We start from the raw sequence: 26,615 nt of genomic DNA, 5'->3' as shown, positions 1-26,615 counted from the left end.
GCGGCGGGCGAGCCGAGCTCGGGGCGGCCGGGCCCGAGCGGGCTCCCGCCGCCCCCCGCGCGGCCGCTCGCCTCCCTCCGCCACTCCCCCGCCGCCCCCCGAGCCCCCTCCCCTTCCCCGCCACCCGCTTCCGCCCGCGCTCCCGCGCATGCTTGGGTTATGCAACCGCCGCGGCGGGCGGGCTGCGCGGGCCCCGCCGCCCCAGTGCCGCAGGGCAGGGCAGGGCAGCGCGGGGGGCCGTGAGGGCGGCGGGCACCGGGGCCCGGGCCGGCGGCGGCGGCGCTCGGGGCGCGCTCTCCGCCCCCCCCCCACCCCCGCCGGCGCCCCGTGTGCGCGCCCCGCGCTGCCTGTGAGTGGCAGCGGCGGCCGCCGCCAAGTCCCGCCTGTTCCGCTCTCCCTGCCGCAGGCGGCGGCGGCGGCGGGTTGGCTTCCTGCGCGCTGTGCCGCTCCCCCTCCCCCCGGCAGTCGGAGCCGCAGCGGCAGCAGCCCGGATCCCCGAGCCATGGCTCTGTGAGAGCAGCACATGGCGGCCGCAGCAGCCATGAGCCCCCCACTAATCCATACAACTCCCCCCTGAACGGCCACCGACGGCAGCCAGCGCTCCCACCCGGCTCCACCGCTCCCACCGCCCACCCGCAACTACAGCCGCCGCCGCGCCGCCCGGCCCGAGCCCAGACCCCGCCGCCGCCGCCGCCGCTGCCGCCGCCGCCGGGCCCCCGCTCGCCCGCCCGCCGCCGCCGCTGCCGCCGCCGCCCGGTCCTCACCATGGGAGTGCAGGGTTTCCAGGACTACATCGAGAAGCACTGCCCCAGCGCCGTGGTGCCCGTCGAGCTGCAGAAGCTGGCGCGGGGCAGCCTCGTGGGTGGGGGCCGCCAGCGGCCCCCCCAGACCCCGCTGCGCCTCCTCATCGACGCCGACAACTGCCTGCACCGGCTCTACGGCGGCTTCTACACGGACTGGGTGAGCGGCGGGCAGTGGAACCACATGCTGGGCTACCTGGCGGCCCTGGCCAAGGCCTGCTTCAACGGCAACATCGAGCTCTTCGTCTTCTTCAACGGCGCCCTGGAGAAGGCCCGGCTCCACGAGTGGGTGAAGCGCCAGGGCAACGAGCGCCAGACGGCGCAGCAGATCGTCAGCCACGTCCAGAACAAGGGCACCCCGCCGCCCAAGGTCTGGTTCCTACCGCCCGTCTGCATGGCGCACTGCATCCGCCTGGCCCTCATCCGCTTCCACATCAAGGTGAGGAGGAGACGGGCCTCCCGCCCGTCCCGCGCCGCCCCAGCCCCCCCGGGGGGCCGCCAGCGCCCCCTCCCCGCCGCTCCCCTCTAACGGCGCCGCCGCTCTAAGATGGCACCGGGGGCTGCCCCGGGCCTTGCCGGTGCCCGGGCGGCGCGGAGGGGGGGGCACCCTGCCTCTCCCCTCAGCGCCTCAAAATGTCGTCGAGGCCCGCGGGGGCGGCCCGCGTTTCGGCGGCCTCAATCCCCGGGGGATTTGGCTATTTTTACGGCGCTGCCGGTCGCCCCGCCGCCCCGCGGCCTGCCGGAGGCCTGCGCGGGGCGGCGGGGCGACCGGCAGCGCCCAGGGCCTCCCGGATTCCCCTGGCTGTGAAGCCAGGCCCAGCAGCAGGGAGGTTTTTTGCCTCCATGTTCTTTCGGGGCCGCCGCTCCGTTGACTCAAAATGTCCCTTCTTGCCCAGGGCCCCCTCCGCTCGGGGGGGTGGCGAGGCTGGGACTTTGGTACGGCAGGTGAGAGCGGCTGGCCGAAAGCACCGTAATCTCATTAATTGTTAAGGTGAAGGGGGGGGAAAAGGGGAAAAAAAAAATGCAGTTTAGTTGTCGCGCACGGCGGATCTGCAACAAGTTCCCTACTGAGGCGAGGTGTCTAAACTTGCGCTGGAGGTGAAATCGCTCGCTACAAAATACAGAGAGGCTCCAGTTTCGCGTTTATGAAGGTGAGGGTTTTGCTCAGCATTGCCTAGATGTGTTAACGGGCTTTTGACCGAGTGTGGAATAATTAATTCATTCCTTACTCCGTAACGGCAAACACTTCCAGTTTGTGGGGGCAGGAGCACCGATCTGACAGTTCTTCATTTAAAGTTCTTATTTTAAGGGGCAGCTTCTGTTTTCTGATAACAGAAACAACACTCGAGGCGGGAGCTGGGGTCTGCGGTGATCTTGCCCTGACACGAAGGCCACGATTTCAAAGGTTGCAGAACATTAACGTGTCGCATCTCTCTGTACAGTGTCTGTGATTTACGATGGTTTCTGTTAAGCCGAGCGGTTGTGTATATTGAAACACAAGACGCTAGAAAAACAAGCCCTGGGATGAAGCTGCAATTTTAAGAGTTGCTTGCTTGCCTTCCCGCTAGGAAGGGAAGAGCAGTGGGAGTGGAGTGCATACTCGTAGACTTTATTATCGTAAATTACTTGTGTGTAGAGAAATATTATGCAACCTTTAGAGTTGCACGCTTGATCACTTAGCAGCAGCTTAACGTTATCTGGCTTTTGTACTGCCCTTTTGGCGGATTAGAAAAATTCTGGCCAGGTTGCAGTCCTGGGGTAAAGATGATTCTCTGGAAGGAGCTCACCCAAGAGGTGACTTTGGGTGAAGTTTCTGCTAGTTCCGCCAATGGGGCAAGAGTTGCTGTTGCTCCCTCTTAGCACCCTGCTCGCTTGGCCAGACCCATCCTTGCAGGAAAGTGTTCCCCTCAGCTCCCAGCTCGTCAAACTGGTGTAAAACCACCCCAGGCAGGCAGCGGGCGTTCAGCCCGGTCGGCAGTGGAAGTCCCACCCTGCAGTGGCCCTGGCGGGCCAATCCCCGCCATAGCGGGGGATTGGCCCGCCGGGGCCGAGCGCGGCCGGGGCCACCACACCGGGCGAAGTGTGCGTGGAACAAACTGGAATTGGAGGCAAAGCTTGTTCTTGCAGGGCGCGTCGAGCTCCACCGAACATGCTGTCTTGGGCTTGGCGCTTGGTTAAAGTGAAGAGGTTATGGCTGTGTCTGCTGTAGTAATGTGTTTTCCTGGTCAGCGTAGAAGTGAAATCGTGTGCGTGTTTTGGATATGAATGATGATGGGAATTTGAATGATAGAAAAAACATCTTCTCATTTGAACTCCCCCCCCCGCCCCCCCCCGCCCTTGTAACTAGGAAATACTTTTCTTTAAGCAAAAAGTTTTAGGGACTAAGCAGTGAAAGTATTTACCTTGATCTGGTTGAGGGTCCATTATAAATCTTCATTAATTTGTTATTAAGACTTAGAGATCTTTAGTAAAAGCAATGAATGGAGTATATTAAAAGCAAAAAAAATTCTTAATGTATTCAACTTTAATGCAATATTGAAATGCATAGTACACAACAGGAAGCCAACTGTTTTGATATTGATAGAAATTTGGTATTTGTGGCATGTTGAACTAGCTGTTAGTCTTTTAAATGCATTCTGTCTCAGACTTGGTTCGTTTCTGTTGAAGTACATTGCATCTGAATAAAGTTGCCACATTTGACAACAGTGTCACCTGTAGCACTTGTTTATGTTCAAGCTTAGCTGCAGCATTAGCTCCTTTATAGTTTCTCAGTAATAGGGCCTTATTCTTAATCTCTGGAAACAGTTTTAAGAGTGAGAGGACATATCATACTGAGTCCCTTTTCTACCATTTTAAAAACAGCCAAAACCAAACACAAATCCCCACAATTTTGGTGGGGAAGATTTGAGGGGTGGATATTTGTCTGCTTTAGGTTAGCACTGGGAGTTGGCAAGCGCTCATTACCAAATACTAATGTGTGTCTGGGGGAGAGTTTGTTGCTGTTAGGAATGTTCATATCAGTGAGCCATCGCTGTGCATGTCCAAACTGCACTGGTCCTCTGAATTGGTCAGCTGTCTTGGGGATGGGGAGGGTATCAGCAATTCCCATTTGATGCTTCATTTATACAGCTGTTGAGAAACTGTGGATAGCTCCGTCTTTAATTGATTCATTTTCAGGTTAGGAAGTATATTTCATGGTTATAGTGGTAACATGCATAATACATGTCAAAGATACTGCTGAACCTAAGTCACATTCTTTTTCTGGTTTTCTTCTTCTCTTAGACAATGTATTATCTTTCTAAATCTGCTTTGTTACCTGTAACTATCTTTCTTTAAACCTTACCCCAGTTTTATTCATGTTCTCCCTCATGCTCACTTTTCAGCAACACTGCTGGTGGGCAAAGAGCAAATGCATCTTCAAGGAGTGATTTTTGTTTGTGTGTATGGGTGATTTTTTTTTATTTACATATGCATAAGACAGTTGAGAAATTCTAGTGTTTTCTCACTTTGTTTTGAGAAGTTGGATTTGAGAATACTGATTAACTTTAAATATGAAACTGATTTTCATATTTGCAGGAAACATGTGAGTCTTCAGTAGAAGACTTCTGTGCCAAGCTAGGAACTGGCTACAAAATCGATCTATTTTGGTAATTAGAGGGGAGAAAAAGAGTAATGTCTTCCATCCAGAACAATTATAAATCACTTGCAGATGGTTTCAGCAGGATGTAAAAATAACAGGTTCCTCCAACTTATAACAAATACCCTATTGGTTCTTAGCTTAATTGTGACCTGGTATTTTTCTGTTTGGGGGAGGGGGGAATAAGTCTTAAAAGAAACTTGTATGCAAAGCAGGTTTGCTAAAATTTAAATACTTAAGCAGTGGAGATCTTAACATCTTTAATACTTTGGTGAGACTTTGTTTTGTTCTTAGTATCTAAACATGCATGTGCCTGTTTACTTGGGCAGGATTCTCTTTCTCTCCTTCTGATCCAGCACCATTACTGTTTACACAAGATTTAGACTTGAAAATGATTCCAAACTCCTGGCTGTGATTTCCCCCACATCCCCCCTCCCTGGGTTGATTTTGAAGCGTGCATGTTCCCTGGGTATAGTTGCATCTTCAGACTCTACTTTTGTGAGAGCTGTAAGGTGTTCCTCTGACTCTCATCCTATTAGAGTTTTATGTTGCAGGTTAACTGTACCTTGGTAAATACAGCTCTTTTCCCCGTGACAGTTCAGTTATTTGAATGTGGATTCTACTATTACCTAAACATACTGCAGGTTCATGCTCATAGCTTGCTATGTCAGATAGCTCTATAAAATTGGGAGGGAGGGAACTGGAGGCTGTGGAGGTAGAAGAAATAGTTTATAGGAGATCAGAGCGGGCCACACACTGAGTTTTCTCTTGTAGTATCTGCACACCCATGTTACACCTACTGCTGCAAAAAGAGTTCTTGCTTTGTTTTTTATAGATGATCTGTGCTTGTTGTGCATGGAAAGATGTTGATTTTAGATACATGTACATAATTTAAATCTATCTACTCAAGAAAAAAAGCATTTGGGGAATTTTCCTACTTTAAAACATGTAAAGGCTGGGGGGAATGGCGAAGCTAAAATTGCCTTCCTTGAGTTAGTAACTGTATAAATCTGATAACTTCAAGTTTTTCCAAAGATGTTCACAGTCTCTTCCAATTCTGTGTACAACAGCCACACATTATGCTAGGTGACAGTATTATTAGAAAAATGAACACGCTTGTTTTTCTCACAAACAAAAGTAAATTTCAAAAACACTCTGATACAGTCCATCAAGCGTGTTTCTGAAGAAGTCACAATTTTCTTAAGACTGTAAGGTGGTAGCATTAGGAGTAGAGAGAGCTTAGCGAACTGGTTATTGATCGTAGGAATATCTTGGAGAGTGAGGTGCTGGCTGTTCAGCTGCTCAAGATTTTGCTTGAAAGGGAACATCTTGTGAAGCTACATGGGAAAAGCAAAATTTTACATACCTCTCTGGAAGACTGTAATTCAATGTCAGGTTCAGAAAGTGTAAGGCATGAAAAGAGGGTCACTGTAAACTTGCTGTTAAACAAAAACTCTGCTGAGAGGTAGATGACTGTGGGAGCGTTGGAGTGGGCTGTGGAGGTGTAGGACCCTCGCTCATGTTCTGCAGAGCTTCAGATGTGGAGGAAATAAATAGCATCACTGCCACTAACACTGTAGTTATTCATGCGTACTGTGGAGGCTGAAGATAGCTTACTATCTACGTTTTTGTTAAAATCGAATACTTGGTGAGAGTAGGTTATACCAACACCCAGCTTCTGTGGGGTTTTCTGAATCGCTGTATGTTTATTATGTATGTAGATGATAAAAGCATTAGGCATCAAAAGCACTCAGCTGGCTTTATTTTTGTGTGCTTGTATGCAAACTGTAGTTGTAATCATTCCTGACGGCATGTAAAAATGCAGGACTGTAGGTACTAACCTGTCATCATGGCGTTTTTTGTTTTAGTATAATCTTCTTGATAAGATAGGGTTGCTTTTATATTGCCAACATTAGGAATTGGCCCATGTCTCCCCTGCACAACATGTCTGTTCTAGTCATCTGATTGCCATAGCCTAAAATATGTGCTTTGCTAGGCAACGTGAGTTGAGAGGTGAAGTTTGGGCTATAAACTTGAAGCAATTTGCACCATCAGAGACAGCTGTGCATGAATGACTAGGTTGGAAGTGGAAAGAGGAAAAAATTTGGCTTAACACAGCAAGGTAGACATTTGAAAGGTCAAGAAAGTTACATCTGTTCATCTAGGGTTATGTTTGTTTCTTTTAAAACAAGGCTGCAAAACTTTGAAAGTGATCATGTGATTGCTTTTTAAGGGGGCATCTTGGCTTGCTGAACTGCTTAAGTATCCACAGCCTTAAGATTTTTCCCGTGAGTTAATACAGACATTGGTATAGTAATATGTTTAGAGTTTGAGCTTTTCTCTTAATAAACAGTTACTTCAGATGATTTCAGTAATACGGAATGCCACTTCAGTGTGTAGGCTTCCAGAACTGTGTATTGTGTTTCTGAGTGCTTCTTACATCCTGTCCATATATGCTGTGTCACTGGATTTTTTTTTTCTAATTACTTTAAATATACTGCAAGTGTTTCAAATGCACGTATATAGTTTCAGAAAGACTCGCTATATCATAATACATGTGATAAATCAGTACTGCAATTTAACACTGTAGCTAATTACTCTGTCTTCCACTATAGGTTGCACAGAGCATTGAGGATCATCATCAAGAAGTAATTGCTTTCTGCAGAGAAAAAGGTTTCCATGGTTTGGTTGCATATGACTCCGATTATGCATTGTGCAACATCCCTTACTATTTCAGTGCCCATGCCCTAAAACTGAGCCGTAATGGGAAAAGTCTCACAACAAGCCAATACCTAATGCATGAAGTTGCCAAGCAACTGGACCTGAATCCAAATCGCTTTCCTATTTTTGCTGCTCTTTTAGGTAAGTGAAGTAATAAAAGAACTCGATGCTGCTAGTCAGACTTATGATTTTAGTTTTTATTACCTGTCTTAAAATATGCGTGTATAATTTGACAAAGCACCTAGGGAAAGACATCCCTTTGTTTCAGACATTCCTACTATACTTGAGGTGGGCTGGATGCGTTTTTATGAGGCCAGACATGCCGAATTTGTAGAGACCTGTGAGCGATGCAAATTGTGGCTGTCTGGAAACAAGAGTAGAAAGTAAAAATTCTGCAAAGCTCTGCCTAGCCAAAATGTTCTCGGGGGGGGGGGGCAGGGATTGGGGATTGGGACAATTGTGGTTCTACTAGTTTTGGTCTTGTATAGTATATGAGGTCTACTTTTAATAATATGCCTTCCAGACTGTTTTGTATTCTACCTAAAAATAACATATATGGAGTGAAGATGTTAGGATTGCAGGGGCTTTTTTTCCCCTCAGAAATGAATATTGGACAAATACGACAGCATGTCAGTTGCACCAGAAGTAAATTATACTATTTTTATATATTTATATACTAAATTATACAGAAATGTGAAACTCCACATTTCTGAAAGCACAGGTGACCAGCATCCTACTATTCCATTAGTTTTGTTTGGATAGTTTCTTAGCACTCCTGCCTCTAATGCTAAATGGTGTAGTATCTTTAAGGAGCATAGATAGCAAGGACTTCAGTTTCACATCTCTGCTTAAATGGGACAATTTTAACACACGTTATTACCACAGCAGTGGTAGAGAATAGCTGTCATACTCTCTCAGATGGAAGAGTGAATTAATTACTAATAAAGTTGACTCCAGTGAGTAAGATCTATTTAGAACACCATTCTAACTTCTTTTTGGGTAAATAAGCATGGAGTAGCCATGTTCTTGATCTTGTCGTACTGAGCAAACAAGTTAAGAAAACTGGATTTTCTTTTTATTTTCTCACTGACTTTGTATGGATACATGATAGAAGAGTAAAACTTATCATTTGAAAGCTGTGAATGAGAGAGGCTATGTATTATTGCTTTAGCATACTAATATTTTAGTAGTCTTTAACATTAAATTGTTTCTAGTCCAGGCAGGTACCTTCCATGTTAAGAAGGAAAGAACCAATGCATCTTACTTTACAAAGCCACAAGTATTTGACTAGTTGAAGTTGCTCTTTGTTAGTATATGTTTTTTCATATCCAGAATGGTTACCTGCCTACATGGCTATATGGAAGAATGGCAAATGATTGGCTAAGCTGCAATTTAAAACAAAAACTCTCTGTAAATTGCATGACAGACTACTATTGCTAGGCTTTGTTTTGGAGTCTATAAATAAGTTGTTGCATGCCAATTCAGTGAGTAAGAATTACTGCTTGAAAAGCAGTTTCACAGTTGCAGATATGCTTTATGGAATTAATGTGAAATACATGTGAGTGACATCGTTGTAACTTGTCACAGAATTACAGCTGCATGGCCAGTTGAGGCGTTGCTTGATTATATTAAATGGTAGGTGAAAAATATTCTGGTAAATTTTCTGAAGGCTTTGTAGTTTTATGCAAGAAACTCTTGAATATTTTTCTCTCTTTATATCTTACACTACAAAATACTCTTCAGCTTGCTCTTAGGAGAAGGAAACTTGAGGTTGTTTCACATGATTACTAGAGAGATATTTTGTAGCTTTTTTTTTCCCAAATTGGTACAAAGGTTAAAAAAAAACCAACAACAAAAACAGTTCAGCTACAAGTTTAGTTTCATGTGTTCTTTTGCATTTCTTTTGTGTGTGTATTCAGTATGAGTAAGCAGAATAGAGTAAAGTTTATGGAAGTCAAAGTTAGAACAGAAGATACTTCGGAGGTCTTCCTGTGATGAGGTGTTTGTTTCTTTTTTTTATACTAGTGAATATTAGGAAACTTAGATATTTGGTGATCTAAACAATGCTTATATAAGCTTACAGCAAACAGATACTGTTTGACTTAAAGCACTGGCAACATTTTTTAACTTTTGCAACCTTAGGAATATAGTAACCTCAGTTTTTTTAATGAAATACTGAATGCATATAGGCACTTAATTTTGTGTAGTGTGGCATCTGTTTAAAGCAGGGTAGCTCATTCAGATATAAATTTTTATATTTTTATGTAATATCTGAGGGCTTGTCTGGCTTCACAGGTTATTCTGCCCTTGCTCCTGTGGCCTCTTTGGGTCTTTTTTGAACCTGATAAGTAGAATAAAGAAAAATCACAATGGGAAAGAATAAGTGAGAGGCATGGGAAGGCATATGAATCTTTTACATTGCTCTTCTGTTCTGGGTACACCAGTGTAACTCCCCATGCTAGTACTTTGTTTAGGAATAAATTAATGTATTCTGAAATAATTGCAGTTAAGATGCTGGTTTAATGTTTACAATTACAGAAGGCCAAAACTATCACAACAGCTGTATCAGTATTCAGCTGTAAGTCTACAGATCTATTTCCCTGTATACAGAAAGCTCAAACTTCTTTGTCTTCAGGTACTTTCTTGTCATTAGCTTCAAGGGTCAATTTGGGGATGCTGAAAAGAGGAAAAAAATCTTGAATGATTCAGCCAAACGTTCAGCAGTTGGAGGAGCCTGAGGAACGACATGTAACTGGTCAATTAAAAAAATATTCTCAACAGCAGATTATTTGGGATTGAGATATGTTCAGGGATGAAGTCTCTATTGAAGTATTCCAGCAAAATAGTTTTCTGACTGTATCAACCAGGCAAATTTTTAAAGATTACTTTCTGAGAAGGTTATATATATTCCGTGGTTGGTTCATTTGTTTTATTGCTTTTTCCTTCTTACAGCTTTTCATGCTGAAGGGTTTTGTAGTTCTAGCTTTATAATACTAGGAGTATCCTGGTCATGGGTAGTTAAAATGTGGCCAAGGTACTGTATCCTCCCAGACTGTGCTCTTAAAAAGTTCTGTCCTAATTGCTTTTGATGTAAACAGGGAGTTGATTTGAGTCCTTTTGCAAATTTTGACTCAAATACTTCAGAATGATTTAAAAAAAAAAAAACAACAACCACAAACCAAACCCAAGCTTCAGCAGTAGAAAAACAAACACAGTGTGAGGTATAGAGCTGTAATTCAGTGAACTCTTTAGAAAGGGCAGTGGCTTCAATTAGTATCTAATTGCTTTAAAAAAACCTAAGGCATGGACTATAATAAGCCATTAAAACGGGAAAAATCAATATATGTTGAGGTTGTTCAGCCAGGTCAAGAAATAGAGGTTGCTTATGTAATGTTGATCTCTTTCCCACTGTGGTAGTACTTTGTAACATGTTTAGTTATTTAGTCTCATTCTGTTCCTCAGTAAAATTTTAGAACTATGTAAGGTAAGTACAGGCATCACTTCTTATTTGGACTACAGAAGACACTGCTGCTCTTCAACATCCTAAATTCTACAATTCAGTATGTGGTGAGAATTGATCAAATGGTCAGACTGTCTTATGTGTGTGTTCAAGGGGATGGAATTAACTGAAATGACAGATGGAGACCAAACAAGCTTGAGGTTTTGGTGGAAGGGAGAGAAGCTCTGACTATTTTAAAAGGTAATCTTAGCATCTGCAGGAGTTATTGTTAGTTATCACAAAACCGTCTAGTGGTCTGGCTGTAATTGATTTTTTCAGACCTGCATTATAAAGGCTGTCTAATCCTACCTTGATTAGATTAGTAAGATTGTGGCTGTTATACACAAACTTGTTGAATCTTTCTGATTTGAGTTTAAAGTTTAGCTCCTAATGAATATAGATCATAATGTCTCCTTGCTGGAGATCTCAGCAGTAGGAGAAGTATTGATGGGACACGAAGACTTCCCTCTCTAAGGGGGCATCTCCTAGTCGCCAGGCAATAGACAGCTTTCTTGGTTTTCACATGTTAAAGAGCATTAAAAGCAAACTAGATTATTTTACAAGCAAAATACTAAGAAAGTAAACAATTGCTGTCATATTCAAAGAATCTTGTCATATTCTTTATGAGTAGGTGAGAGTTCAAGATGCTGTCCAAACTGTGAAATTTAAAAAAAAAAAGGCTCTAAATATATTAACAGTAATGAGAACTATGCATTCACTGCTAAGCTGCTGCTCTATAAAACCAGATATTGAAAATATCCTTAAGTTTTCTACCATAAGTGTAGTAATACATTCTGTTTAGCTCTTTGTCAAGTTTGGCTACACAGACACTGAACTCTGTCAGTGGTTGATTAGTTAGTCTTTGATTAATTCAAATGTTTTAAATACTTCCTAGTAAGAATTTTTTAGGGTTTTTTCTGAGCGTGATGTGCTTTGGGGAAAAAAAACCAAAACAAAATAATTTAACTGATCTTCCATTTGGTATGAACAGCTTGGTAAATACAGCCACTATCTCTATTCATTGAAACTACTACATGAGTTCCCAATTACTTTGATGCTGCCAGCCCAGGCTCCTGTCTGACCTGGTCAGGTCAGCAAAAGAAACTTTAGGAATTGGGAACCTGCTAAGTGTCATCAGAGCTGCCCATGTTCCTGAAGGTTAAATAAATCTACCTGGTGGCTTGCTGCTTGACCCACGCTGCATGATGGAACAGAGTGCAGGTTCCAGAGGCAGCTCTGATGCAGGTCAGGAATGGCACGTGCTGGGATGCAGGAAAGGCTTACCAGCTTGTGTTGGAGAGCAATAGAGTGTGTTCTTACACTGTTGCGCCTGCATTACTAAATCCAATTGAGGATCCCCTAATAGGACATGCCAGGTTGAGGCTGACATTGTGTGTTGTGACTGGCTCTGTTGCTTCTGTAAGTGAGCTGGGTTTCATGGAAGAGTGCTCCTCGAACAGAGGGAAGTATATCTTGCTGCAGCGGCAGCATGCTAATTAGGTTTTTCTAGACTAACAAAAAGGTATCTGCAAGTTTAATCTCTCTTTGTTAATCCTGTTGATCAGGAATTGAGGACTGATTGCAAATTTGTTTTGCTGTATGTAGAAACAGTATGTAACATTTTGTGGTGTACTTAAGTTCTGCATTATGTTCTAGGTAATCATATTCTACCTGATGAAGATTTGGCTTCCTTTCATTGGAGTTTACTTGGTCCAGAACATCCACTAGCTTCACTTAAGGTACAAACTTAATACAACTATGAGCAATTAAGCTAAAATCAATCATAATAGTTAATCAGAGCAGTGTAATAGGTTAATTCACAGCAGCTATGCAAGGCTCTTGTTTTTGGTCACCCCCTGGTGTCTCAGTCCCTCTCTGTTGACTGCAGAGGATACCTGGGGCCATTAGCCTTACAAGGCTAAACTTAGTCTTTGTGATCCCCCTCAGTGCATTTCAGCTACATAAGCCATATAGCTTCAGTGTCGTTTGGCTTTGAGAATGTAGCTTCTTACTCTTTTCTGGTTTTAAGAGGAGGATTTTTTGTTTAGTCATGTTCTTCAACTGTCAAAAATAATTAGCTGGATATCTTCCTACCATATTGTTTTATTTTCTAGTGATCTGAGTTTGTGTGTAATAGTTTTCTATATTTCTTAAATATGCTAGAGAATGGGTTGCACAAGAAAGCTAACGTGGCCTTCAGTGGATTTTATTTTTTTTTTTGAGACAAGTAACTTGGATCTGATGCTCTTAGTTTACAGCATGTCTGTTCTGCTGCTTCATCACACTTGCTTTGTGCATCTGCCAAGTAGACAGCTATAAAAGGGAAACTGGACACATCAAAGAATGGGATAGTAGTGACCTTTCTTTCTCTCTGCCACAATAGACTTATCTTTTCCCCTTTCTCCTAAGGTGTTACCGTGCAGCTGATCAATTTGCTTTTTGTAAATTCTGTAACTGTTTTGTTGTATCTACAACAAAAATAGGCAGATTTTTTCCCCCCTTCTGTTCCAAAAGTTTATTAAGTATTGAAAAATTGTAACTTATTTTGCTGAAGATAGAATTTAAAAACAGCTTCAAGATTTTCAGCAGAGTTTTTAAGGCTTGTACGTGCATTGTTTAGTGAACAGCTGTGACAATTTGATGTTACGCTCATCCCCTATTTTGCTGCCGCTCCTGTGTTTAGAAAGGTAAGTGTCAGCGCATTGTAGTGGCAAAACAAAATATGCATGCATGTTTGCTTATAAAGTTCCTTATAAAACTTGAGATGAAAAAATTAAAGACTGAAAAAGTGTGCCTATATTTTCATTTTTTTACTAAAAAGGTTGAAATGTAGGAATTCTGTCAAAGTGGTTAATAAACTTTATGTTCAGAATACTCTTCTGTGTGTTAGGCTGAGCAGACTTGTTTACAGCCAGTTCAGTATATGACTTCAGACACCTAGACCTTCTGAAAAGCCTTCTAAATATATACTGATTTACTTGACTAGAATGAAGATCAGATATTTGTCATCTTTGCTTCTAGATTTACATTTTCAGCAGAAACACCAGTTGGGCTTTGTAGCTGGCATCCTAAGGAAATGCAACTTGTTTCCTTAGAGCGTCACTGGTCTGTCTTCGGCAGTCCTCCCTGTATTTATTTAATCTGTTTGCCAATGATAATCAGATTTGAAAGAGGTTCCTATTCTGCTGTTACAGGCTCTGTGAAAACTGATACACTGTTACCAATGAAAAAGATCCAAATTAGTGCCCTTACTGAGGGAAAAGGCTAGCACAAAACATGATTTGTTTAATTTCACAGCAGCTTGCTGGCTAGTTGTTAAGTACATAGCCCTAAACTAACCACAGCATTTCTGTCTCCTGGCTAATAATGATGTCGAAGGGAGAGAAGGAAGAAGGGCTAGAGCAACAAAGACACAAGTCTATAGGAAACCAGTCTTCATTAGTTACTGGTCATGGAACAACTTGCTTTTTTATTTTTCTTTTTTTTTTTAGTTTCATTTTCAACAGTGCTCGTGACTTGAAATTATAACTTGTTTCAGTAGCTCATTAATTCAATTTAATTTCATTTGACATACTAGTATGTCAATGATGTCATTATAGCTCTCTGTGGAGACCTCTTCTGTTAATTGTAGATGTGCAGAAAACAATATTTCTTGTAAAGTTTATGAATGCTTAAAAAAACCCTAAAAGACACGTTTGTATTAGCCACAAGCTTGATAGCAAGAAGTAGTTTCAGAACAGTTACAAAAAGTGCAAGCTGTCATGAAAACTGGAACTGGGGGCGGGGGGAGGTTGTTGCGGTTGCCCAGGATGTCATCCCTGGTCTATACTTACAAACTTTGCTTTGTTGTGTCTATTTAGAGTTACCATTGAGTATTCTCCGTACATGGGGAACTAAGGGCCCTAACAACTCAGGATTTAAAAAACTTTTTCTCATTGTGTAAAGATTTTAATCTTTTATATCTAAGACAGTATGGTCTTGAGCATAACAGATTTAGTTCCCTATGGCCTGATTTATTGTTTTTCAGTGAGAACTATGACAGTTAATAATGTACAATTTATTCTGCATTCTTTATCTATCTTTTATTATGATGTAGCAAAATGGTTACTTTTCCTACAAGAGAAGCTTTTCTAGTTCACCAATTTAAAAGTGTAACTTAGAAAAGAAACTACCAGTCTTCACTGATAGAAAATTGGTGTGTCTGCTCTGCTGTCAATACAGTGAGGTGGAAAAAAAGCAAAAGTGGGGAACCAGTACCTCTTTAAAAGAGGGACATGAGGGTAGTGCATTCATCTAGAAACAGCTGAGTAGAAATGGGAGAAAGGAAGGGAAATAGAAGCCTGAGCAAAGAATCCATATTTCACGTCAGAAGGAAATGAACCTAACAGGACAACATCTTCACATGTTGGATAAAAAGTCATGCCTTTCAGAAGACACCAGCAATGACTATCAGCTCAGCAAAACTGTTAAAAGTTCCATGGACAAATTTAAATGAAGAGATTTCAATTGCTATTGTTGCAAAAGTGAAAAATAATCAAAAACTGACACTGCAAGCTGTTGTGAGTCAGGATCTTGTCTGTCTAAGTATCCCTGTGTAAACAGATAATGCATCTAATAAATGTGTAGACCTGTGCTTGTGTCCTGTTACCTGGCTGAGAGCAGAGTTCACTGAAATGACCACCTGAATCAGAAGCTGAAACAAGAAAGGAGTTGGTAGACTTTTTGAGAAATCATTTGACCACTAAACCTTGTTTGGAAGCTAGCCTTACACTACTTTTTATTTGTGTGCTTTGGGATTTATCTTTAAGACAAATAGAATTCCGTTCTTATTCTGGGAAAGCTTTTATGGTATGGAGCTTCAAGATCAATGCATAATACCATCAGAATGATACTAGGAGGGCAGTTTCTTATCTCTGGAATGAATTAGTACCTATTTGGGAGCACATACCACTGAAGAAGTGCTGACTCTTTATTCACAAGGTAACCTTAGAAACAAGTCTTAATGCAGTCTCCCTTTTTGAAAAAGAAGAGTATGTGGGGAAACCTAATCTCCTTAGCTGTTTCATCTCAGTAGAGAGGCAGAGAGATGCTTCCAGACAGCAATCCAGAATATGCAGGTTAGGCTCCTTCTCTGAATTGCTCTAGGAAATTCTTGTCTTTCTCTGTTGACTTCAGAGGGTGTCTGCCAGAGGGAGACTAATATGCTAAGTAGGTGCTTAGGTAACTTGCTGCTGCTCAGATAACAAAGGTAGTAGTCTGAAGAGATGCTTAAAGTGTCTGTCTGGTTTTCATTGTTTGGGTTTTTTTTAATGCTAAGGGTCATCATAGGATGATTCAGGTCAGAAAGGACCTCAGGAAGTCATCTAGTCCAATCTCCTGCTAAAAGCATGGTCAGCTTGAGGTCAGAACAGGTTGCTCAGGGCTTTGCCTAGACTAGTCTTGAAAATCTCCAAGGTTGGAGACTGCACAACCTGTCTGGGCAGCCTGCTCCATGGTTTGACAGTCCCAATGGTAAAAATGTTTTGCCTTGCATACAGTCTGAACCCATCTTGTTTCAGGCTATGTCTCTTGTCTCTCATTCTTCCACAGTGCACCACTGTGAAGAGCCCGGCTCCATGTGCTTGACAGCCTTTTTGTAGGTATTGGAAGGCTGCTGTTAGGTATCTCCAAAGCCTTGTCTTTGCCAGGCTGAATAAGCCCCGTTCCCTCAGCCTCTTCTCACAGAGTAAGTGCTCCAACTCCTTAACCATCTTGATGGCCTTCTGCAGAACTAGCTCAGCTTTTTTTGACATCTAGCTTGAGCCCAAAACTGAATGCAGTGCTCTAGAGGTGGTCTAACGAGCACTGAGGAGCAAGAACCCTCAATCTGCTGGCCATGCTCCTACTACACAGCCCAGGGTGCAGCTGGCCTTCTCTGCTGCCAGGGCACCCTGCTGGCTCATGTTCAGTTTGCTGTCTTCCAAGAGCCCCAGGTCCTTTTTGGCACAACTCCAGCCTGCAGAGTAGCCAGGCGTTATTCCTGCCCTGGTGCAAGACTTTGCTTTTGTAGTTGTGGAGTTTCTTAAGGTTCCTGTTGTCTTGTTCCTCTAGCTTGTCTAGGTCTTTCTGGATGGCAGCCCAGCCCTTGACTCGTGGTAGTGTGCAGGGTTGTCATGCGGGTTGTCTCATATCAAGTCTGTCCGAATCACATCTTTGGTTTGTGTTTCTGCTCTCTCTTTTCTTTCTGACATTTTTGTTCCTCCGTTTAGATTTGGTTTTCTCAGAGTCCTGTGTGTATAAATTGTTGGCAAATGATCTCCATGTTGTATGTATTCTTGTTATCATCAAGACATGCAGAAGTAGAAAGAGGTCAGTTTCCCAACCAGGATGGAGGGAGGAGGAGAGAGAATTGCTGATAGACTAACCTGGTCTTCAGGGAAAAGCTGAGCTTTGCTGGTTTGAGAGGATTTTAAGTCATCCAGGGAACTTCTTGCCTCTTCAGAAAGCATGTCATTAGATCAGATGCACTGCAAGCTTGTAAGATTAAATGTTTTTAACATTCGAAGGCTGATACAAGATCCAAACAGTTTGGATGCGATCTCTAATAGAAATTACTAGACAAAAATAACAAAACCCAGGCAATTTGTTGTAGTATTCTTTAAATATTCAGCCTTTTCTCTCACCAGTGGGGAAAAAAAAAAGTTCACTATGTGTCATCTCACAGTAACTGATTGTTCGAGGTCTCTTTTTTAGTGGTTTGAAAATAAAACTAAACGGGTTATCTGTTTCCAGCAGGCACAACAGTAAATGCTGGTACTTGTGTCGATTAGCTTTTAAAGGCTTCACTTCCTGGAGACAGTGGGCAACTGGGGTTGTCCCAGAACTGGGGAGCTTTTCCCAAGTGTAGCTTAGGTACTTTATATGGTCCTGATAGTCCCGTGGAGTTATGCATATGTGAGTCTATTCTCTTTCAATAAAGCATTTTTGCAAGTTTATTTTGTCAAAACCAAGACATTTTTATCTTGTAGCAGCTTGGCCTCTCATTTTGACAAATACCTATGTAGAATTAATTTCCTTTCCCCACTTAATATTTTCAGAGTGCATTAATAGGTCACTTGTGATTTTTATCAGAGGTCTGTCCTGAGATTGAAGTAGTCCTTTGACAACTAGCAAAGAAACTGTGCTGTTTTCAGATGTCATGCTTTCTAACCTGATATCCTCCAAGTGTGTGATCCACCTCCATGTTTGCCTTTCCAAAATTGATTTTCCATGTTGTTGCTTGTCTGAAACTCTTCTGTAGTGGATAAGGAAAAAAATATCTTCTAAGAAGAAATCTTATAATGAGAAACTTGTTAAATATGATGCTGATTTTGTTCTCAAATGCTTTGTGTGCAGCTAAAAGTAAGTTTGAACCATGAACATGTTTTCTGTAACTTTTGCTGTTAAGTCTTAATTTTTCCCATACCTCACCCTTAGTAAGACTTAGACTGCATTTAAATGCACACAGTATTAGAAACATTATTCATGATTCAGTACAAAATCAGCAATTTGGATTTCTGGAAACTTCTAAAATGAATAGAAATCTTTTCTTCTTTAATATGAGGAAAGTACATCTTATTTCTCCACTTTTCTGGCTCCTGTGTAGGTCACAACATTTTTAGTTTTGAGGGTGTTCTCACTTCTGGACTGGATGTCTTTGAAACAGAATAAAAGAGAATAAAATGCAAATATCTGAAATACTCTAAATCTGTAATACATACTTTCAGAAGGTTTCACTTCAGGAAATAAGGCCATGCTCCAGTGAGGTCCTTAGGCTGTTTGTTTGAAAGCAGCTAAACTGGGGGCGATACGCATGGTAAGCCCTTAACATGTCTCACTTGAGCTTCATACTTCTAGGGCCTGAGCTGAATATTAGTGCTAAAGTGATGTGAAGTCTTCTCTTGATGTTAACTGCTTATAGTTTATTACTATCTTGGAGATCACATAAAACTACTGATAGATTGCTTACTCCTTTCATCCACTGAATTTTCAAGCAGAGATAGCAGAAACACTTAGGTAGTAATGCAGGGCTTTTCCAAGGGATTCTGCAGAGAGCACATCTAGCATGACACAGCCATGTTATGATTCAGCTGCTTTAGAGATGTATAATTGTTAGAACTACAAATAAAATGGTAGGTGTTCATAAAACGACTTAGATTACCAGTGAGAAGAAAATCTATTACTTCTGCTTGCAGATTGGGTGCAAAGTTTTATTATCAATACTTAGGACTGTAAGCTTACATGCAAATGTGATCTATATTTAGTATTGGTGTATATATTCAGAATGCACAGTAGTGAAAATTTAGATTTTACTATCTGAAGTAGAAATAATTACCGTGCCACTGACTACACGGAGAAAAGCTGTTAATTTAGGCTCATAAAATGTGGAGCTTCTCTGGTAAAGAATGACCAGGTATAGAATGAATATCCTGACATTTGTAGAAAGTAGACATTAGGAGAAAGGAATTAATAAAAATGGGAATCTGGGCAAAAATTCCATGGCCCTAATATGAATAAGCCAGTCTAAGAAATTGCATAATAAGTGGATCGAATAAGGGTAGGAAAAAAAATAATTACGTATGGTAGACTCCATATAAAATAAAAAGGGGTTGTGGTACAGACCTTAAAGTTGCAAAGATAAAACTAATGATCTATTAATCAGAATTTTGCATAAACATTTCTGACAAGGCTGAATTGCAGTATTTTCTAGTAAAGTATGATACCTCTGTGTAGAATGCAAGCATAAAGATTTTTCACACTTTCTCATCTCTTAAAAAATAGAACTGTTTAATAATAATAATGATCTCTCAAGTCTTGAATTACTGCATTTTGCAAATAAGCAGGTTAAGATGTGTTAAAAGCAAAAACCTAGCTGCCCCTATAAGCATAGACGGAGTGCTCCAGAATTGTACAGAGGTTCTGCACAGAATTTTTTAGAAATTCCTCAGGCATCCTCTAAAATTTAGGACATGTAGTTGGAGACATCTTTCCTGCTCCTCTGAGCATGCACACTGTGCAGCACAGAGGGAAAGTAACAGAAACTGCCTATGGTTGAGTAGCTCTTCAGACCCAGCTAGCAGCACCGCTCACTGCTTTTAATTTCACAGTGTTCCATGATGGTTGCTTGACCTGTGAAGTTTCTATACCCCATACAGGATCATGCAGTGCATGTAAGAGCAGTAATTCCCATAATCATATGCTGAATAATCCTCAGTTTATTTTCAGGAGGAGCCTATTGAGAGTGTTGAGATGGAAGTCCAGGGCTTCCAGGACTATCCAGTTCCCCTCCTTTCTCCATGTGGACACGAGAAGGGATCAGGCCAAAGAACTGAGTCTAAAACTTCCTGGTACAGCACATCCATCTGCAGCTGCCAGTCGCTGAGCTGCGGGAGCTTCGTCTGTAGGGGCTTTGGACGTCGTCCCACAAAGTTCTTCCAGCTCTTTCTTCTCACTACAAAGAGAGGTCTTTTGCTACAAAGTCCAAAGTGATTCTTATGTTTTCAAACCCATGGCCTGAGTTAGTGACCAGTGAATCAATGGGAATTGATCATTTTCCTAACATCTTGAGTAGACTGTACTGTGGACTCTGATTTGTAGACAAATCTATGGTCGGTATGGGCTCAGGTCAAACTTGAGGGAAATTTTTAGCATGCATTTAAGCATGTGTTTCTAATCCATTTAAAATAGTTGGTGAATATGGGAGGTCAGACACATCTGTCATTGGGTGGTAAAACATCAATTATTTTAATGCCAGAATATTGAAACTATTTTATCAATGGAATTATCTTAAGAATTTCCTCTGTGTCTGCAAAAAGAGTAAGCAGCCCTATAACCATGTTGATGTTGAAATGCTTGAAAGAGAAAGTAACTATGCTCACATCATAGCAACAAGAGACATCCATGTCATTCTTTGTTGATGTATAATATAAAAAAAAAAAAAAATTTCTTGCCTGAGATGTTATATATAATGTGAAGCTGTATGAGTATATTCTACTACAGATAATGAAATATCCAAAATTTGAAAGCACTGATTATTAAACCATGTAATCTTCAAATAATTATTTTTAGGCCAATTTTTGTAGAATCTTGAAAATAAGTTTCCTTGAGAGACTCCTTTTTTTCCATTTGTTTTTCAAATCCTCCCTTTTCTGTCTACATAGAGATCTTCTTGTTCCCAGTGGATCTCTCATCAATTCTGATACCACCTTACATTCAGAATATAAATTGTGTCAAAATACAGTATATTCTGGCATATATGTATGTGTATATAAAATGGATGTATTCACTAGATAAAGCATTTTGCACTGGAGGAAATGTCTAGCTAGAAAGCATTGTTGACCTTGTTTGTTGTTGGAGCTGATATTTAACCAGCAAATATTTACGTAGAGGTGAGGTTTCCCATATATATATAACTATACCATAGATGAAAAGCATGAGTCATTGTTTAAGATGAAGTCTTAAAAACAAGGTTGAAGGCCCCAAAATACTTAGATACTAAATCTGGCAACATGGAATTTGTTGAATGTATTTTCAGTAAATAAATAGTTTAATTCTCTGGTGTGTAACTGAAGTATCTTGGGCTACCCTGTTATTTCATACTGGCTTGTATGTTTGTTTGCATAGGTACGTGCTCACCAGTTAGTTTTACCACCTTGTGACGTAGTGATCAAAGCTGTAGCTGACTACGTCCGTAATATTCAGGACACCACTGATTTGGATGCCATAGCAAAAGATGTTTTTCAACATTCACAGGTAAAGTACAAAGCAAAATACTGGTTTGGGTTGTTTTTTTTTTTAACCAATTGTACTATATGTTTGTGTTGAAGAATTGTATTCTATAAAAATACTGTATTGCATCAGTTGGTAATAGGAACCTATAAGTATATGCAGTGTCTTAGATACTCTAACTGCGCTTTCCATGCTTCCGAAGGTAGAAATACTGCATTTACCCTCAGTGCTTTAAAGTTAAATTCTTGATAACCAAAGGGGTTTTGTAGTCTGGCTTTGTGCACTGTCATTGAAAATCAGTGGTACATGAAGACAGTATTTTCAAGCTTTATCCTTACATGGATTGGCATAATATTTCTTGTGCTGGAGTCGTGCTATAGTCCTCAAGGGTCCATAGGTCTTAATACTGTATGGGATATGGTATACGTTAACTACTCTACAGTACAGTGCTGACCTATAGATGACATGCCCAGATTTGCTCCTGACAGATCTTTTTGTTTGTTTGTTTTAGTCTAGAACAGATGACAAAGTTACTCGATTTAAGAGAGCAGTTGCTTATTACTCAGCAACTAATAAACCTATGCCATTTCATCCACCACATTACCTAGGTAAGTAATTAAAGAAAAAAGGCTTTTCATTTTTACTAAAACCTGGGATAACTCTAAATCAGAAATAGTAACATTGTAAAAATGTTCATATTCTCTGGCAATTTTCATTGACCCTTGAATATGAGGTTTCAAAAGAAGGTATTCATAGGATATGGGTAGAGATTGTGTTCTTTCCCCAAAAAGAGGAGAACAACCTGGAATGATTTTCTTCTTAGCTATTGCTGCATCGGTTCTAGCTTTAGGACACTTGAGAGTTTGGTGCTGTAAACAACTGAAATCTGGTGACCAGTTCCAATCACGAAGACAGTTTCTATTTATATTCCATAAAACATATTTCGTGTTTCTCACTGGACTTACCTGACATGCTTTAGAAATCCCTTTAGAGTCTGTGATTTTTTGATGTCATAACATACCTGCTTAAATTGCGACCATGAATTGTTCTGGCATTGCAGATCATTCTCAAGGCTTACAAATGAACTGTATGATCACAGGATTTACCACACATACCTCCTTCTTAACACTAAAACATAATTTGAGCTGAAATTTTCTAAAGATTTCCAGTTACCATACTGGTATATTAATCCAGATTTTTTTCTTCTCTTTTTTTGGGGGTGTCTCTTATTTACATTCACAGACCTGCATTAAAGGGCATTAAGGCTACTCTAGGTCAAATTTTCAAATGATAGGAAGTGCCAGCATTATGTGTCTGTGTGACATTCTTTTTGCTAGCTTCTTCATTATGACATCTCTTGGGCCTTTTTTTTTTTTTTAAGCTTCCTTTGATTCCCGGGTAGAATAGAAATGTGCAGTAAGAGAAGGTGAGACAAGTAAAATAGACTTCACAAGCTACTGAGTATTTTTATTAAAAGGCAAAAATGAATGAAACTACTTAAAGGCATACACATAGAAAATAGTAATGCTAACAGAACAAGAATAAATAAATTCTAAACCATAGAAGCAAAAGGATAAAACGGGTAACATTTGTGTCAAATAGTGAGCATTTTCATGAATGTTTGGGTTTTTTCCTTGTTTTTTTTCTCTTCTTTTTTTCCCTTCCTCCCTGTTTGCATTACAGCAGCCAGACCAAATCAGTTTGGTATGCCTGGGATAGTGCCACCATATGTTCCTTCTCAGATGCTTAACATTCCACAGACCTCACTACAAGCAAAACCTGTGGTAAGTATAGCCCTCTGCCCTTCTCCTTGGGAGAAACCTGCTGTGCTCATCAAATTAAAATCTAGGTGGGAAAGGTATATCTAACTTGTTTAGCATGGGTGTTCACTGATTGAATTTTAAGTCTGGAACTATGGTGATGCTACAGACTCTGGTAGAAGAATTTTTGAGGATGTCCAAGATGGCTGAGATTTGATGTGTGCATTTCAAAAATGCCACTTGATTAAAAAATGTATTTTATTTTAAAAGAAAAGCCTTTTTGTTACCTTCTACTTAAGAAAGATCACTTTATTTTAGGCCCAGCAGATGTCCAATCAGGGTGGGGCCCAAGGTCAGGGTCCATACCCATATAGTCTCTCTGAGCCAGCCATCACCTTGGAAACAGGTGGAAAAAGTCTTTCTGAGCAGAACAACTACAGTAACATTCCTCATGAAGGAAAACATACACCATTGTATGAACGATCTTCTCCAATAAATCCAGCTCAGAGTGGGAGCCCTAATCACGTGGATTCAACCTATTTTCCTGCCTCTTCTACATCTTCGTCCTCTGACAATGATGAAGGCAATGGAGGTGCAGTGAAGTAAGTTTTTAATGAGGATGTTTTCTTACTCTTGTTTCTGTTAAAATAAATCTACTTTAAAAATCATTCACCAGTATCCTGAAAGTAAGAAATCTGTGAATTAGTGATATGGTAAGACCTTAAAAAAATAGTTTTAGGTCACTATGACTGCAAACACATCCATGGTTTGCTCTAGTCGCCTTGTTCCTTAACAAGCAGAAATCCAAAACCGAATAATGTTGGGTGTTTTTCCACTTCTGCCCTTATGTTTTATTGAAAGAAAGAGAGAGTGAAATTTTGGTAAATGTCATAAAGCCTTCGAGTTCTTTACTTTGTATAAAAGAAATATTCCTACTTCACAGTATAATTCATTAAAATTTCAGTAGCTAAAAACTATGAAACTTCACTGAATTAGTAGCGTTTACTCTTCTTAAATTTTGGGATAATGTGACTTTGCAAAGAAACCTGGTGTGAATGTCAGGAATTCATAATTTAGGACAGTGACTTAAGAGCCCTCGTTGACAGGCTATGTGTGGAACAAAGCAGCAGTGAAATTGTTTTTGCTCTGTTCTACTAATGTGCCTTGTTTACTGCAGAAGTGTTTCTGACTTCCACTAGATCGTATGTCTGTCCTTGGCAATATAAAGTTGTGCAGACTTTCATTTAATTACTGCTTCCTGACCTACAAAAAGGAAATTTAAACAGAGGCAGTTCGTGTTTACCTTTGTCTTGTTAGGTGTAGTGGCTTACTGTGTGAGAATCAAAGCCTGGGGCTGTACCAGGTCTGTGATTGCCTCTAAAAATCTGGGGTTGTATATAATAGTATGTTACTACTGGGTATTAAATTCTGAATGTGTCTACAATTATGCATGATGGCTTGGACTTCACTATTTTGATGCAGTCTATCAACTTTAAATATTATCATGTGTTTTGCTTAGTAAATCGAGTAAGTTTGCATGGCTTCCATGCAGCACAGAACTGGAAATGTACCTGCTTTAGAAAAAAACAATACAAGATGTTTTTCAGCATTTTTGATAGTGTTGCCTTATGCATTTTATGCAATAAATGTTGAATAAATTTAGAAACTGAAATCTAGACAGTGTCATTTATATTGCAGTTTGGAAAAATAGCCCTCTAATTGAGGGACATTACTTGGCATAGTGACAAATATTTAAAGTTCAATCAAGAATTTTTCCTGCATGAACATTATTTAGTCATTGTAACATACAGCTTTTCAGTACAATCCAAATGTTGACATAGTGTAAATGAACAAATGGCGGTATTAAAGTCTCTTCAAGACTGCTACAAATTGACGTTTCTAATACAAAGCATCCCTTAAAATCACAGTCTCCGGCCCATAGTTCCAGTAACAGTCACAAAGGATTTATCCCATTGTATCTTAAACAGCACTTTAATATGATGTTTTTCTTTATGTTGTCCTTCAGCCATGTCAGTGGGAACAAAATAGGCTGGGAAAAAACAGGAACCCAGTCAGAAAGTCAAACTCGTGGAGAGCTGGGAGACCAAACAAAGGTAATTCCTTAAGTTCCAAACATCACATTTTATTATTTTGTATTAAAGCTTTACAACAAACTCTGAGTAGAATTTTCAATATTGATCTGTAGGATTTAGTGTAAGCCTTTACACATTTTTTGTGAATTACAAAACAATAGCTTTAAAGTACAGTAAGTTTTCCAAGGAATATTGTAGCATATACATAAAAATGAAAATTAAAAAGGATGTGTTAGAAAATACAAAATAGAAAGAAATCAATAAACTTGTTTACTCCTTAGCTAACAATCTTATCCTTAGATATTGCTATCCCATGTTTACAGTAGTGCCTTATTTTGATTTTTACTAAGGAGTATAGTGATCTAAGTGTCTGTGGGTTCAGAGTCCATGTCATATAACCAACAGTGTAGTGAGAACAGCTCTAACATATTTCAATGTTAGCCACAGACCATTATATGTGTGTTAAAGCTCAGCTGAGGAGTAAAAGTCCTTCATAACCACCTGGTATGAATTTCACATAATACATATTAAAGTAGCTCTGTGGGACCAGTTAGACTGTATTGCTACTTAACTAAGAATGGATGGGATGACTAAACCCTTGATAAAGACTTAATATTATCCTATTAAATTTCTTCAAGATTTAAAACCATTGTCGAATTAAGAGTATGATGGTCTATTCCAAGTTTGAACCATGTTTGGAAAGAACATTCAAAGCATTTGCACTTAATACCTCTGCGTCTTCATGATGGAACTGTACACCAGCTGTTAACTTTGTGTCAAAAAGACCCAATCATGAGTTACTTATGCTGTAGACAAACAGAACATTTTCCCTGTATCTTTGGCATAGAAATTCCAGTAAACTTGGGCTTTGTGCTTAAAATATCAAGCTGATGATTTCATCCATCAGTGGTTATTATTTTTGCAGACTACGCCCCGTACGATAACTGTATCTGCCTGTGGATTAGTCACCATATGCAAATGCTAATTTGACCTATTACATTCCTTTCTCCTCTGTATTGGCCCGGTGCGTCCCAGCTGCAGCCCCGCATGTGTGCTGCACAGCAGGATGTCCTGCAGAGGCGGGGAGCAGCAGCAGCAGCAGTGGTGCCTGCCCTGGAGCTGGGCAATGGATGGGTGGGACATGCTGCACGGCATGTCTGGCTGCCTGTCTTCATACATACAGAATTAGAGCTGTATAAGCAGTGATTAAACTTTCCAATAGATATATGCATGGAGTCCAACTTAAGTGCATCCAATTTAATGTATAAATGCTTGTGAGTTTTACTTGCTTTTTTTTTTTTTTTATATCAAACCACTTCTTCAGCCTTCAGTAGCAGAAGACAGTTGCATCTTTTGAGC

General features: G+C 40.7%; 1 protein-coding gene across 6 annotated transcripts in view; it reads left to right on the top strand.

Annotated features, from left to right (window-relative positions):
* Window positions 1–385: 385 nt before the first annotated feature.
* The window catches only part of FAM120A (family with sequence similarity 120 member A), a 56,122-nt gene continuing 29,892 nt past the window's right edge, over window positions 386–26,615 (top strand). For 2 of the 6 annotated variants that reach the window (XM_075052799.1, XM_075052795.1), the window contains exons 1-8: window positions 386–1,239; window positions 7,053–7,299; window positions 12,314–12,396; window positions 21,299–21,427; window positions 21,915–22,011; window positions 23,090–23,187; window positions 23,482–23,765; window positions 25,190–25,277. In XM_075052799.1, coding sequence (XP_074908900.1) covers window positions 766–1,239; window positions 7,053–7,299; window positions 12,314–12,396; window positions 21,299–21,427; window positions 21,915–22,011; window positions 23,090–23,187; window positions 23,482–23,765; window positions 25,190–25,277 — 1,500 coding nt within the window. In that variant the 5' untranslated portion in view covers window positions 386–765. Of the gene's footprint in view, window positions 1,240–7,052; window positions 7,300–12,313; window positions 12,397–21,298; window positions 21,428–21,914; window positions 22,012–23,086; window positions 23,188–23,481; window positions 23,766–25,189; window positions 25,278–26,615 lie in introns of all 6 variants that reach the window. The other 4 variants (XM_075052798.1, XM_075052794.1, XM_075052797.1 and 1 more) reach the window with 3 other exon arrangements.

Source organism: Buteo buteo, chromosome 21 (genome assembly GCF_964188355.1).
Source record: "Buteo buteo chromosome 21, bButBut1.hap1.1, whole genome shotgun sequence".
Classification (NCBI taxonomy): domain Eukaryota; kingdom Metazoa; phylum Chordata; class Aves; order Accipitriformes; family Accipitridae; genus Buteo; species Buteo buteo.
The sequence above is the reverse complement of the archived record's forward strand: the minus strand, read 5'-3'. Positions and strand labels throughout refer to the sequence as shown.